Source organism: Sparus aurata, chromosome 17 (genome assembly GCF_900880675.1).
Source record: "Sparus aurata chromosome 17, fSpaAur1.1, whole genome shotgun sequence".
In the NCBI taxonomy this organism is placed as follows: domain Eukaryota; kingdom Metazoa; phylum Chordata; class Actinopteri; order Spariformes; family Sparidae; genus Sparus; species Sparus aurata.
In genome coordinates this window covers 31,119,821-31,133,512 of record NC_044203.1, presented here as the reverse complement: position 1 = coordinate 31,133,512, position 13,692 = coordinate 31,119,821, and the positions used below count along the sequence as shown (strand labels likewise).

The window sequence follows — 13,692 nt, the reverse complement described above, 5'->3', positions numbered from 1 at the left end:
AAACAATTTCCTCTTTTGGAAAGGTCACATTAGTTCACTGTCACTTGTTTTCTATATTTCACTGATTATTTGATTGTCTTGAACAGGTGACCAGCACTTTTGGTTTCTCGTTCAGCTTTGACAACATGCCAATGACTGCATCAAAAGCAAGCAGCGATTTTAAGATTGTTTATCACTACTCACTGTTTGACTATATTATCTGTATGTGCCGGTATCTCCACCCCCTATTGATACTCCTTGTCAATTCCTCATTAAGAGATTACTTGAGTTTTGTATGCACTGCACTTTACTTCTACCATTCTACAGAGGCAAAAAGAGGATCTTTAGAGTCTTTTTTCTCCAGAACACAATGACCTTTCTCCCCGTGAACGCAAGCGTAACGGCAAACTAAGAATGTTTTCCTAAGTGGTTGCAGACAGCGTGCAGACACCCACAGAGGAGATGCCACACGAATGACTGCCTAATTTTCTCCCATTCTTCAACAGCTACCACAGAAGTGTCCTTAAAAAAATCAATCCAGTGGAGCTGCGCTAGGCAGCTCACTCATGTGAACGTACTGTAGGTGAATGGGGACATTGATTCTGAGGAAGAAGTGTATTAATAAGCGGTTTCCTTTTGTCCATATATGGAGATTAAACACATGATATTGATGAGGCTTCTGTCGCCACTGTGTGAACGACACAGGGATTTGTAAAGGCTCTGATTAAATTTCTTTCCTCAGTTGTCAGTGTGTAACCTTGTGTTAAGACGCCATAACGTCAGTGCATGCTTTTGTGACATTTGACACTCCCTCTCTAAATGGCAAATGTGTGTGTGTGTGTTTGTGTGTGTGTTGTGTGTCCTTCCATTCTCCTCAGTCTGGTCTGGTGTACACGGAGGAGGAGTGGCAGAAAGAGTGGAATGAACTGTTGAAGCTTGCCTCTAGTGAGCCGAGAATACACTACAGCACCAACGGCACCAACGGGTAAGGTCTGGCCCGGACAATGCGGGGACTGTTCACCCGACGCATGCTTTAGTCACACTCATGTTTTTATTCATGAACAAACAATCAGAACTGAGTGGCTGGCCCTCATTTTAGTCAATCTGCTGTTTGTGGTAAGAGTTTGTGGTGGGTTAAATAAACTGGCCAGAGCTCTATAATACAGACTCTTAAAGGATAAGTTCACCCAAAAATGAATGTTCAGTCTTTCTCTGCTCACCCTCACAATGATGAAAACTAAGCTTTGTAGTCGACAGAACATTTCTGGAGCTTTACAGTAAGCATCTGGAAGCACAGAGATCCCAAACTGATTTGAAAAGACAACATTTACAACATGGACGCACAGTTGAGCCTCTGTAAGCTTCTGATGGGTTGCATTACAACACTTTTAGCTGAGCAGCTATGCAAGATTTTTTGTTTTTAAAAGGGTGTAAATATTGTCTTTTTAAATAATTTTTGGGATCTAAGGGCTCCCGAAAACTTGGATCACTCCAGATGAGCTGAACAAAGCCATTTTATTCAGTTATTTAAGTTTTTTATTTACGTTTCTAAATAAGTCCCCATCTACTTCAGTTCTTTAGGAGAATGATGTTTTGATGTGAAGCTCAAGAGATACTTACAAAACTTCACTTGACTCTTCATCAGCGTGAAGAGGGAGTTGATAATGACTGAATTTATATTTTTGAGTTTAAATTCAGGTGTCTCTCAATATTCTTACCGTCATATGACCGACCACAAGCTCTACAACTCATGGTATATTAAGTCATGAGGAATCCGTTGATAAACCAGATAAAAACGTACAGTCCACTTGGATTTTTGATTATCTCGGGTTGTGCATCAGTACAAACAACTGTGTTTCTGTTAACCAAAACTGTGTTGTTGCTGTCCTCAGGGTGGAATCCTCAGATGAACCAGTTTATGAGAGTTTAGAGGAGTTTCACGTCTTCGTGTTGGCTCACGTCCTCAGAAGACCCATAGTCGTGGTGGCGGACACCATGCTGAGGGACTCCGGGGGAGAGGGTAAATATACCAGAAGACTCATGTTGTTAATGCATCACACACTGTGTTTCATCGTATTTTTCATCACTTCATTATATAATTAATCTGTCCTGAATCTCACAATGATCGCATTCATCATATACAGAATTTCAGCAGAAAATCCAGACAATCATGAGGGAGCCTTTGAAAGAAAACACTAAGTTGTCAGTGACTGATAGCTTCCCTGAGTTGTCCTAATGAAGTAAACACCACCCATCTGCTTTCTCAAGCTGGTTAAAACAAACAATATGACCTACTGCCAAATACTTGTGACCCATATCTGTCACATAAAACAAATGTGCAGACACATACATTTTTCAGATGGTAACGTACAGCACTCCTGCTGAAAAGGCAACCTTAATAGTTTGATAATTGTAGTAGCTATTAATTTGTTCTACCCTCTTGAGACACTTCAGTGCAATAACAGTCTTGTTATGGAATCAATTCAGTTCGCACAACTTGCAGAAAATTGTAAGCAAGTCAGTATAGTAACGGTTTGATTTATTAATCGAGGTGAAAGCTTATTTCTTTGGTTCACAACCTCCCAGTTTTCTGGGAAACAGTGCTGAAGTCATGATATTCAGATGTTTAATGTCCTTGTAACTCTTCCCTAGCCTTTGCTCCCATCCCTTTTGGAGGCATCTACCTGCCACTGGAAGTGCCAGCTGCCAAGTGCCATCGCTCGCCTCTGGTCCTGGCGTACGACCAGGCGCACTTTTCTGCGCTGGTCTCCATGGAGCAGAAAGACAGCTCCAAAGAGCAAGGTAATGCCCGGCATCATTCATCTTTATTATCATCTGAATATTGATTTTTCTTTTATGCGCAGTCTTCTAGTAAGCAGTTAACATTTTAAAGCCATGAATCACAGCAAATCAATTATGAATGTAACACCGATAATGGTCTGCTGAAAAATGAAAGTCCACAAATAATTGTTGTATTTTACTGTGTGTGAGATTAAGAGGAGGAGTTTCCTGACAGTAAATAGCACGAGTACCCACATTCTCAGCCTTGTTCTCAGCCTTGTAGTTTTGCTTGACGTTTCAGTCTTCATTTAATATTGACCTTCATGATTTATTAAAGAATGATGACTCAGGCCCGTGGGCTTCTGAATATCTTCAGTGATCTCTACAACTCAGCACTAGAGGCGTGGAAATTTCTTGGTTGTAGAAGACATCGTGTCTCAGACTTGAAAGATTTTGTATGCTTTGTTGCAATGTTCCAATCTTGGATTGAAATTTGGATGAACATTTGGCTAACGTTACTTGTCGAGAGATACACTGGATAGAGGCAGCGAGTGATGAAAAATGCAACCAGTAATTGAAAGCAGACATCTGGTGATACTTCTGATTTTATTAACTTGGTGGGAAGCATGAACTGGACAAGACACATGCTGAGTTAAAAATCTGCCTCAAAAACCCAAATACTTTGGTCGGACAACAAATTTAAGGAACCGCCCTTAGCTAAGGTCTGGAGCCATGAAGAACACAGTCTAGTTAATCACCAGGGATTGAGGAGGCACAGTCAATGTTGCCATCCAAATCTGAGAGACGTCTGTGCAGCAGAGTGACATGTGTGATGTTTGAAGTGACCTGTCTTAGAGCTGCTGAGTGAAAAGCTTATTTTTGATGATTACAGCACACTTGCAATGCTCGGCAAAGTGATTTACTGTATGTTTTGTTTTTGAATGTTTATGTCCTGAGATGTGTCACACAACTATTTTGTAGACTTTGACTTTATATTGCAGATCTACAAAAACGTTCCTGATGAATACAGAGCTCGGATTTATCTGTCTGCTTGTATTAAACAATGAAAAAGTAGCCATGTGCAGTGATATAGAAAATTGAGGATGACATATACATTGAAATGCAACAAAAAAGTTGGGCATTTGAATCAGTGACAGGTTAACAGTAATCGGATTGAGTAGATGTGGGAATCTATGCTGGCTTCACAACACAAAGCAGCTAATGACCTCTTTCTATTATTAAAGTTGACTGATATTTTTATAAAAGCTCAACTAATGATGTTATAATCTGGAAATTTGACATTTTATCAAGAGCTGTATGGAGTGATTCCATTATTGGGTCGGTCTAAATGCTCTTTCTGGTGTTTTTCACTTTTTAAGAGTGGAATTTGGGAGAAACACTGAATGCTTGTGTTCACACTGAGGTTCGTGCGAACATAACAAGCGTAACCTTGAAATTCAAGACGTTGCCCAGACTTTCAATTGTTCACCGGTCTAAAAATATCAGATCAGACCAGCCAAAAACAATATTGGTCAGACCCGTCTGGCTAAATGTTAAAATAGAAAGTGAAAAAAATTGATTGCACTCAGAAGTATTTCTGTCTACAGAAAATCCAGAGTGCTGCATTTTATCTTTTTTCTAAGAATACTTTCTCCCCATCTCGTCCAGCAGTCGTGATTCCTCTCACTGACTCAGAGCACAAAATGCTGCCTCTGCACTTTGCTGTGGATCCTGGGAAAGATTGGGAGTGGGGCAAGGATGACACGGACAACGTGATGCTGGCGAGGTATGTTCTCCTTCTAAAAACAACTCTTACGCATTTACATCCAGTCGATTTGTCAGGTCGAATGTATTCATAAGGTGCCTTTGACAAACGGATGCGTCAGAAGGGCCATAACTGATACAGATAAAAAACGAGAGTGGTGGATGTTCTCTTGGATGTGTCCGTCCTTACAGACAGCTGTCCCTTCAGGGCGTGGAGTCAGCGTGTAGGGATTGATCCCTGACTCCAGATTAGCGACAGTGCCAGTGACAATAAGATTAGCTCTAAATACCTTCTATGAATGGACCAGGGGAAGGAGAGCCAAAATAGCAGCTGGATAAAAATAACCTTCCAACTCGTTTACGTCAGTTGATGACACTGTGGAAGTCTTATTCAGATGAAATGGAGGACAGAGATAGTATTACATGAGTGGCTTTTAATATTGTTTGGAAAAGGTCATTTAGTTAAAAGGCTAGCGCAGAGTAAGAATGCACAGCAGCAAGATGCTTTAAGTGCATTTTAAAACCATCTAGATTACCTGCTGTGAAGCAGAAGCAGTTAAATCTTGATTTAGATGTATCATCAGTCTGCATTAAAGAAGACGACCAGCATTATATAGTGTGAGTAAGGCTAGCATCCAGGATTTATTTAATAAATTGTGCTTCACCATTATGTTTCCTCTGTTCCTGACTACTGCTGCGTGTTCTTCTATTTTCTGTGATTCCACATTTATCTCTACTAACATTGTTTATAATCCAGCTCATGACCGTCGTCTCAGTGCCGTAATGCAGCGACAACATTTAAGCTTCAAAGCTTCATCATAACGTTGGAATTAAAATTCTAAATCAGCCGTTGTGTGGAGCTTCCTTTCAGCATGCCTATCAATTCTGTTTAAACCTGGTGTTTCTGCATGTTTGCATTTTGGCTGCATTACTGTTATTAGCATATGTTGTAGAATTAGATCCTGGTTGCCGCTGTGTGGGCTTGTATCGGATTCTTGTGATATGAAAATTTCCAGTAACTTCAGAGCATTTTATTTACACAATACCTGGAAGACGTAACATCAAAACTTTCATTTCTTGACATTCTGTGATAACTTCAATTGATGTTTTCAAATAAAATTCCCACGCGTAGCATCTCTAATGAAAAAGACTTCTCGTTTAAAGCTCCTATTTATAAGAAAAGATGATGTTTGAGTCTCACTTCAAACTGACGCTGTGGGAATGACGCACGTTGAGAATGAGACTCAAAAATCCACTTTTCTTTCAAATAACACCTTCAATCCAATGAATCACTTTATTCAAAATAAGGATTTTGAAATTATTTCTTTGGTTGCTTCATTCAAAAACCTCAGTAGAAGAACAAAAAAAACCACACTTGGTACAGCCGGCTTTTTTACAGTTAACACGAAATAAAAACGTCAGCTACCTAAACAACAACAGTAATTACATTTCCACAAGTACGACACTGGAGCTCTGGCACAAAGTGTTGCTCTCCACTCACTGAGCTTTGATTTGTCTCTCTCTCTGTCTTCTTCCCAGTGTGGCTCTCTCTTTGGAGGCCAAGCTCCAGATGTTGCACAGCTACATGACGGTCACCTGGCTGCCCCTGCCCTGTGAGGTAAAGATAAAAGTCCACACATCCACCCTGAGTCATGTTTGCTCTTCTGCAGCAGGGAGGTTTAGAAAGCCTTATTTCAGACAACAGGATCCATTAGGACATCCTGGTTTTGCCCAAACTGCTTTTGTATTTACAGGCAAGATGAATCACTGATTAAAAAAAGAGCAATTGTGGTTTATTTTTGAACTAACCAATGAAGGCTGATTGAGTTTACCAACAAAATAAAGTTTTGTAATAAAAAAACAACCCAACTCGTAATGTGATTATCAGACGGATGCCAAAGGGACTTGTGGTTGTTGTTTATTTCCCACACGCTGTACAAAGCATATGTGAAAACAAACCACACTGGGCCATTCCGGTCATAAAGTCACGCCATCCAACACTGTGACAAAGGTCCTCTTGTGTGCCACATGCTAACATCAGGCAGCTCGGAAGGAGAAGTCAGAGCCGTGTCATGGTTAAACTGCAGGGACTGGTGGCAATACAGGGACTGAATTATTGATTTAAGGGGATTTTACTGTTTCTGCTGTTCGTTGGTCAGTATTGCTGAAAGACAGGACATTCTGTTATTACCTCTTTTTTTTTGAGAACGAAATTATTGCGTCATCATCTCCATCATGCCATTTCCAAATACAGCAGTTTTTTTTTACAGCTACCATAAAATGTTTGTAGATGTGAAAAATGCATTTGCAAACTGAGTCATTTGTTTATTTTTCTGCATTTGTCTGCAGAAAAAGCTTTATGAATCACTCTTTCCACATCCTGTATCTGGTGCTGAATTTTTCCCCCATACCTGAGGGTCATGTGGCGGTATTGTTAGAACATAGATAGAATGTGATGTTCCTTTTTTGTATTTGTCATGATGTTTTTTTTTTTTTGCCTGATGTACATTTTCTGGAGTATTTTTCCACTAGCTTGTGTTTTTTGCTTTGTCTCCCTGCAGCAAGCCCCTCTGGCCCAGCCCGAGTCTCCCACAGCATCAGCAGGAGAGGATGCCCGCACGCCTCCTGACTCAGGAGAGTCAGACAAGGAGTCAGTCAGCAGCAGCTCCAATGGCAATGGAGACACAACGACAGGATCAGTGGTTAATGGAGGTGGGTCCCTGGCCAAGAACAGCTCCTCTTCCTCATCCAGTTCCTCCAGCAGTGGATCAGCAGGGGCGGGAACAGGAACAGCAGGGAAGGACAAAACCAAGAAGGACAAGGACAAGGACAAGGACAAAGACAAAGACAAGAAGAGGGCAGACTCTGTGGCAAATAAACTCGGCAGTTTTGGCAAGAGCCTGGGCAGCAAGCTGAAGAAGAACGTGGGCGGACTGATGACAGGAAAGAACGCTGGAGCTGGAGGTGTCAAGCAGGAGGGTGCGGAGAAGAAGAAGGGCTCGTTTAGGGGGAGGAAGGGCAGCAAGGATGGCTCGCCTTCAGCCCACACCTCAGAGGATTCTGGCAAAGGCTCCCCCTCCTCAGGTAGCGAGCGTCTCAATGGAACGGGAAGCAGTATGAGCAGCAGCGGTGGGAGCAGCACTGAGTGCGAGACCTACAAGTACAGTGCTGATGTCAAAGTCAGCCTGGGCATCCTGCGAGCCGCCATGCAAGGTGAGAGAAAATTCATCTTTGCCAGCCTCCTCACGACCAGCAACCGGCAGCCCTTCCAGGAGGAGATGATCCAGCGCTACCTCACCGATGCAGAGGAGCGCTTCCGGGCAGAGCAAGAACAACAACGTCGAGATGTGGAGAGGAAGGGCATCACCAACGGCATCCAGATACCGAAGAAGGAGACAGTTGTTGGTCCCGAGCTGACCTACCGGCCTTATGAGGCTAAAGAGGAGCTGTCAGAGAACTCGTCGCCGTCTTTTAACCAGCTCAAGTCCACTCCTTTGAGCCCCTCTATGTACTCTGCTGTTGTGCCCATCCCCCGGCCCTCCTTCATAGACCAGCCTCCTGCTGCAGCACCCCTCACCCAGCACCTTCATATGCACGGCTACGTGGAAACTCGGCGCCAGCTAGCTGGTGGCTCCCCCGCGACGTCTTACCCCGGCCTCCCCTCTTACGCAACCCTTCCCCGGCACTGCACCACGGCGCAGGGTCCCCCTCATCCCCAGTACAATAACTCACAAGGCCCTGCCTCCCTGAGTCCCTCTCGCCTTGCCCCCTCATACCCCCCAGAATTCGACCCCCCAGACTACCCCGGGTCTGAACCCCCTGTTGGGAGTTACACCAACGGCTTCCGGGACATGCGCTCCAACCTAGACTCTCGGAGCGGGCAACCCCCAGTCAGACACTACTCACTGGGCAGCGCCGGTGGTCTGGCCAGCCTGCAGTCCAGCCGCTGTCGGACACCCAGCTGCACCTACTACGGACACCCTGAAACGGGCAACTACTGCTCCTACTGCTACCGGGAAGAGCTGAAAAAGAGGGAGCCAGAAGCAACCATCCACAGGTTCTGAACAGACCATGCTGTGGCTTGAATTTGATGAGTGGCCTTTTTCAGTTAGTGAAATATTAAGTCTGGGGCAGATCAGCCTCTGAATGGACAAGAGAAAGGCCAAATCAGCTCCCTCCCTTTTCAGCGGCGTCACCTCCTGTTAGAATAGACCTCAGAAAGTGGCAGAGAGTCGACACGACTGCAGAATGAACGGGGTAGTTTCTGACTTCTGGGGTCACACGTTAGACCATAGAGTAAACTAACTGCACTTCTGTTACATTTTGCTGTGGCTCTTATGCAGGCGTTATGTATGAGCGTGTTTGTGTGTGTGAGCTGTAGGCTCTCCTCTTTTATCAGAGTTTAACGCCTTGCTCCTGTCTCCACCTAGTGGAGAGAATGTATATGGCAGGCACCATACGTAACACTCAACGATGCATAACACAGTACATGCACACATATACAGGAAGTCAGATTAACACTACTTCATACACAGCGATGCAAGCACAAACAGAAGAGGCACGAGTGTCTCCGCTCCATTTGTGGTCTGTGATAATGTTTGGATTGGTTAATTAAGGGATGTTTGAGCATTTTGAAGTCACATCCTGTTGGGGTGATTTCAGTGTTACACAGATTTTACACTACTGTTACTAGATGCTTGCGTCATATGTACCTCGGGAAACAGCAGAATTAATCCTTGTCGAATTGCTTTTTCGTCGATCACCATTTGCGCAATGCAAATTGAACCAACCGTGCAATGCTAATGATGAAGCGTTCTGTGGGCTGCTGTGGTGCTAACGTTACAGAATGCAAACACATAAATGTCCATGCATTGAAGACAAACTGCTCTGCACTGTTACAAGTATCTCTTTGCTAAAAACACCTAAAAATCTCTCTTTTTTTATTTGTCCAATAAATTGGATCATGAAGATGTCAGCCTGTTGAAGAAGGTCACATTATTGACCAGGCGTTATAGAACAAAGTCGGCATGGCAACACAGCACTACGTAAGATACTGCTCCAAAATCTGATCCAGAGTATTTCATATGTCTGTTGGAATGTTTCTCTTCCTCAGTTGGGTCTTCCTCTTTTCTGTTACAACGGTTGGCATTTGATTATTGTGGCCACCACAGGCTTACAGTACTAAACACTACAGAGTCAGAACTTCACATCCAGCACATCAGATTTTGGAGACACTCACTACATGCGTATCGTGCTGTTAAGTTAAATTATTGAAATGTTTGATTTCATACAAATAAAGCAAGTGAACAGATCTGTTCTTGAGCATCCGGCACAAGTTTGCTCTCAAGCGACAGGTGACAGTTGTCTCCAATTCCTGTTTGCATGATGCAAAGGGATGCATGCACTTTTGTTGGATGTGGATACCTAATAGGGTTCACGTTGTCTTGACAAATTCTGGTTACAAGTTATGATTCTGAAAATTGCTGCTTTGAACTGACAAAACCCTCTGCGCTCTGTTGATTTAACAAATGTGAACCATGTTTCATACAATCTCATGATCACACAAAAGGCTAACTACAAAGTCAAACGTCGCTAAGTATGACATCCAGATGCTCATTAGTTCGGTCGCTCGCTGCAAATTCTGAGGTTCTATCGAACGCGGTACCTTAATTTCTTGCATTCGTCCCGCCACACCCAGTCGCGCTCTCTCTTTTTTGCACAAATTCAAGCACTTTCCTGATGTCCGTAGTTCCAAAACTTTTTACAGTTTTTGAAGTGGCCTGACTGTTGTCCTTCATCCATCTCTGCAGACACTGCCACTTCTGTTCGTGGGAGATCAGGGCCGCAGGTCAGAAGGGTCTCTCTAAAGGATCCAGTTACTGTAGAGCTACAGCATGTGGTGCCGGCGTCGCCATCTAACTCAGTTTCCTAGTTGCCTTTTTCAGCATTTGTCCTCTTGGCATCACAATCCTATTTGTACGTCGTGCAAGACGAGAACATCAACCCGCTGCTTGCTTCATCGCCTGCAGTTTCTACTACTACTGCCCCAAAATGTAACAAATTACTATTATTTTGAAAATCGTGTTAAAGCTATTAAGATGATGCCTTTATTCTTTCAGTTAGGCATATCAACTAGATACAGACTGATGTTCTGTTTGAGTCTTCCTTCTTATAATTTCAAAAAATGTATGGCTTTTTTCAGTTGTGCTATGTTCAAAATGACTACTTAAATTTGTAATGTTTTCCCCTATGAGAAGCCATGGTGAGGATTTTTTCTCTTTTGAGGTAGTGTGACTCAAGTTGCTCTATTCCTCCTTGATTGAATCTGTTCTTCGGCATTAAAATCTAGAAAAGCACAATTTAGTATGCAATTCACTGCCTTGCCCAGTTGAGGGCACTCTTGTTTTGTTTTTCTTTTAAACTCAGTGTTTTGGAGCTTTCCTCGTGACCTACGCTTAAATTACAAACAACGAAATAACAGAAGTATTGGGGAATCAGTTTCAGTAGTGCTAATTTAACACTATGTAACGCTATATTACAAGAGTTTCTACGTTGCAAAAGCTAGTCCAGGAAGAAGGTAGTCTTTTTGCTGTGCATTTAAAGTAACACTAGAGTTTTTAATGACAATAAAACACTGTTTCCCGATACCCCCCCCCCCCCCCACCCCCAAAAAAAGACATTTGCATTTGCTGTGTTTCTGTGTGTTGACATGTGTCCATGCACTAGCATTTTAATTCAGAAGAGAACCATGAAGTGTTCCCTTACTGTGGGAAGGTGATGCCTGTTTTCAAAAGATGTGTATGTGTGCATATTCTCTCTCTCTCTCTCTCTCTCTCTCTCTCTCTCTCTCTCTCTCTCTCTCTCTCTCGCCCTCCAAAGTAATAATTAGCTTACAAAACCGTTTTTTCTTATTTTATTTTTTTGAAATGAAACAGTTGCCTCAGAAACATGTAAAACATCAGACTTTACAGGCTACGAATACTTTTTTGTATTTAAATTAAAAAAAGAAAAACTGAGATGGTTGTATAAATATGTTCAAGTTATTTTTGTAAGCCCAAAGTTTTACAGTGTTTTTAAAAGGGTAAGAATGTATATTGTTGGATAGTGAAACACGTATGGATGATAAGCTTGTCAGAGCCTGGATTTGGGGTAGAATCTGCGTTTTCCCAGAAAGTGACATATTGGCCGTCGAAGGCGACTCCCAGACTCGAGGCGCGCTCATTGCAAACTAATTTCCTCAATGTTGACCTAACAAGACACCATTTGAGAATATATATATTTATAGTGAGATTTTTTAATAGGTTTCCTTGTGGAATGTTTAGTTGCAACATTTTAGGATGTTCTTTCTCACATGGCTAATTGTCTAGCAGTCCGGCTTTTTATTTGTTTGTTGCTTTTTTTTTTTTTTTATTTGTACATTTTGTTTACTTCTTTTCTACAGCCACCGATCCGTGCTCTGCTAAAACATGACAGTGACATGTTCTTGTTGACCCAGCTCGTTTCCTCCGAACCAGAAGAGAAATGGCTCAGAATTAGTTTTTGCGACACAGCTGACCCGATATATTTTTATATATTGTACAACACTGTAATTTCTGTGTGGACGGAAGATTCATCATCAGTTACATTAACATGGAATCCTTCGAGTTGCATGGGACTGGAACTGTTGCATGTAAATGGCGATCCATTTTACCAAATTTGTGCATTATTTTAACTTGATTTCATTTGTCCTGGTGTTTTGATCTGTTTTTATTTTTTATTGTTTTAATGTTTTTTGCTCTTGTTTTGTTTTTGTTTGTTTCTTTGAGAGGAGAGCCCTAAGGCTGTGTGACAGTGCAATCTGGATAGAAAGAACATCAGATTTTATGTTAGGTTATTATTATTATTATAATTATTAATTTTTTTTGCACCGTTTGAATAAATTCTCATTGTATTTCAAGAACCTTGTGCTTCCCCTCTTTCCTTTGTTGGATATGAACACATAATCATATCTCAAATATCTACACAGTTTTGGATTATAAACACTGTAAACACATCATCGCTGGTAGAGCAATATTATTTATTTTTATTATAAATATCTGCTGGTATGGAAACAGAGGATCATGCAGGAGCACGGATGTTAAACACCCTGTGGAGCTTAGTGTTTCAGTCCACTGATCATCTTTTAGATCAATTGAATCTAACAGATCATAAATATTCGCTATTTGAAATGGACAAAATTGTTCATATGTCATGTATGTTTTTTTGTAGGTTTAAAGAGTACATCCATAAATGTTACACATAAAAGTGTGCCACAGCTCTTTAGGAGTACTAGAGCATACGTGAAGACCGAGGTGTAAAACCTTTTGTGGCTCCAGAGGAAACGGCATGTAACCTGATGAATTGCCTCCACTGACATCACACAATGGTTAAGTTGCATTGTGGGTAAGATAGGCGTTTTGAAAAGTGAATGTGTGAAACAAAAAAGGAGATACCTGTGGTTCTGCTGTGTCGATTTTGATCGTTTGTTTTGACACTCTCCATAATGGATCAAAACCTGGTGCCAACATTAACCACAATTCAACTTAACCACCGAGTGACATTTTATCAGATTACGTGCAGCTTCCTCCAGAGCAACAAAAGGCTTCATACTACTGTTTCACATATGCGGCAGTGCTGCCAAAGACCTGTAAACACACTTTAATGAGTAAAATTGGTGGCGTTACCCTTTAAAAATGTAGAATGCATCAACAGAAATCATCTGTAGTGCTAAGTCTAAGAATTTTCTGAACTATTAAATAAGTATTATGTTATTATCACCATTATAATTAGATTGGAGCTGCAGAGACAAACAAAACTAAATGGAATAGAAGAGAAAAACACAGAGCTCAGACAAATCATTTGTGTTATTGTGAGAATTTGCTGTCCGTGTCATTCTGTATTGCCTTAACCTTGTTGCATTATACATTGTAGAATAACTCCAGCTCAGATGATGCAAGGTCCTGTGTCTGCGACTGTTTTATGTATTAGAGAAATTGGAGACCCTTATGTAATATTGAACAGTTTCCCATGTGGTAAAAAATCCGGACCTCTCTCTATTATAGTTCACAAGGACGCCGTCTCCCCACCTGTTCAGCGGGACACACTGTCGCGCAGGATTATTCAGACTTTCCCTGTTCTCGCTGGAAAGGA

The 13,692-nt window shown here is 41.8% G+C and overlaps 1 protein-coding gene across 4 annotated transcripts in view; it reads left to right on the top strand.

Annotated features, from left to right (window-relative positions):
- otud7b (OTU deubiquitinase 7B) overlaps positions 1-12,463 on the top strand; it is a 41,439-nt gene extending 28,976 nt beyond the window's left edge. For 2 of the 4 annotated variants that reach the window (XM_030394828.1, XM_030394826.1), the window contains exons 7-12: positions 858-964; positions 1,872-1,999; positions 2,632-2,781; positions 4,429-4,546; positions 6,064-6,142; positions 7,086-12,463. In XM_030394828.1, the coding sequence (XP_030250688.1) occupies positions 858-964; positions 1,872-1,999; positions 2,632-2,781; positions 4,429-4,546; positions 6,064-6,142; positions 7,086-8,588 (2,085 nt within the window). In that variant the 3' untranslated portion in view covers positions 8,589-12,463. The remainder of the gene's footprint in view (positions 1-857; positions 965-1,871; positions 2,000-2,631; positions 2,782-4,428; positions 4,547-6,063; positions 6,143-7,085) is intronic. The other 2 variants (XM_030394827.1, XM_030394829.1) reach the window with 2 other exon arrangements.
- Positions 12,464-13,692: the final 1,229 nt, after the last annotated feature.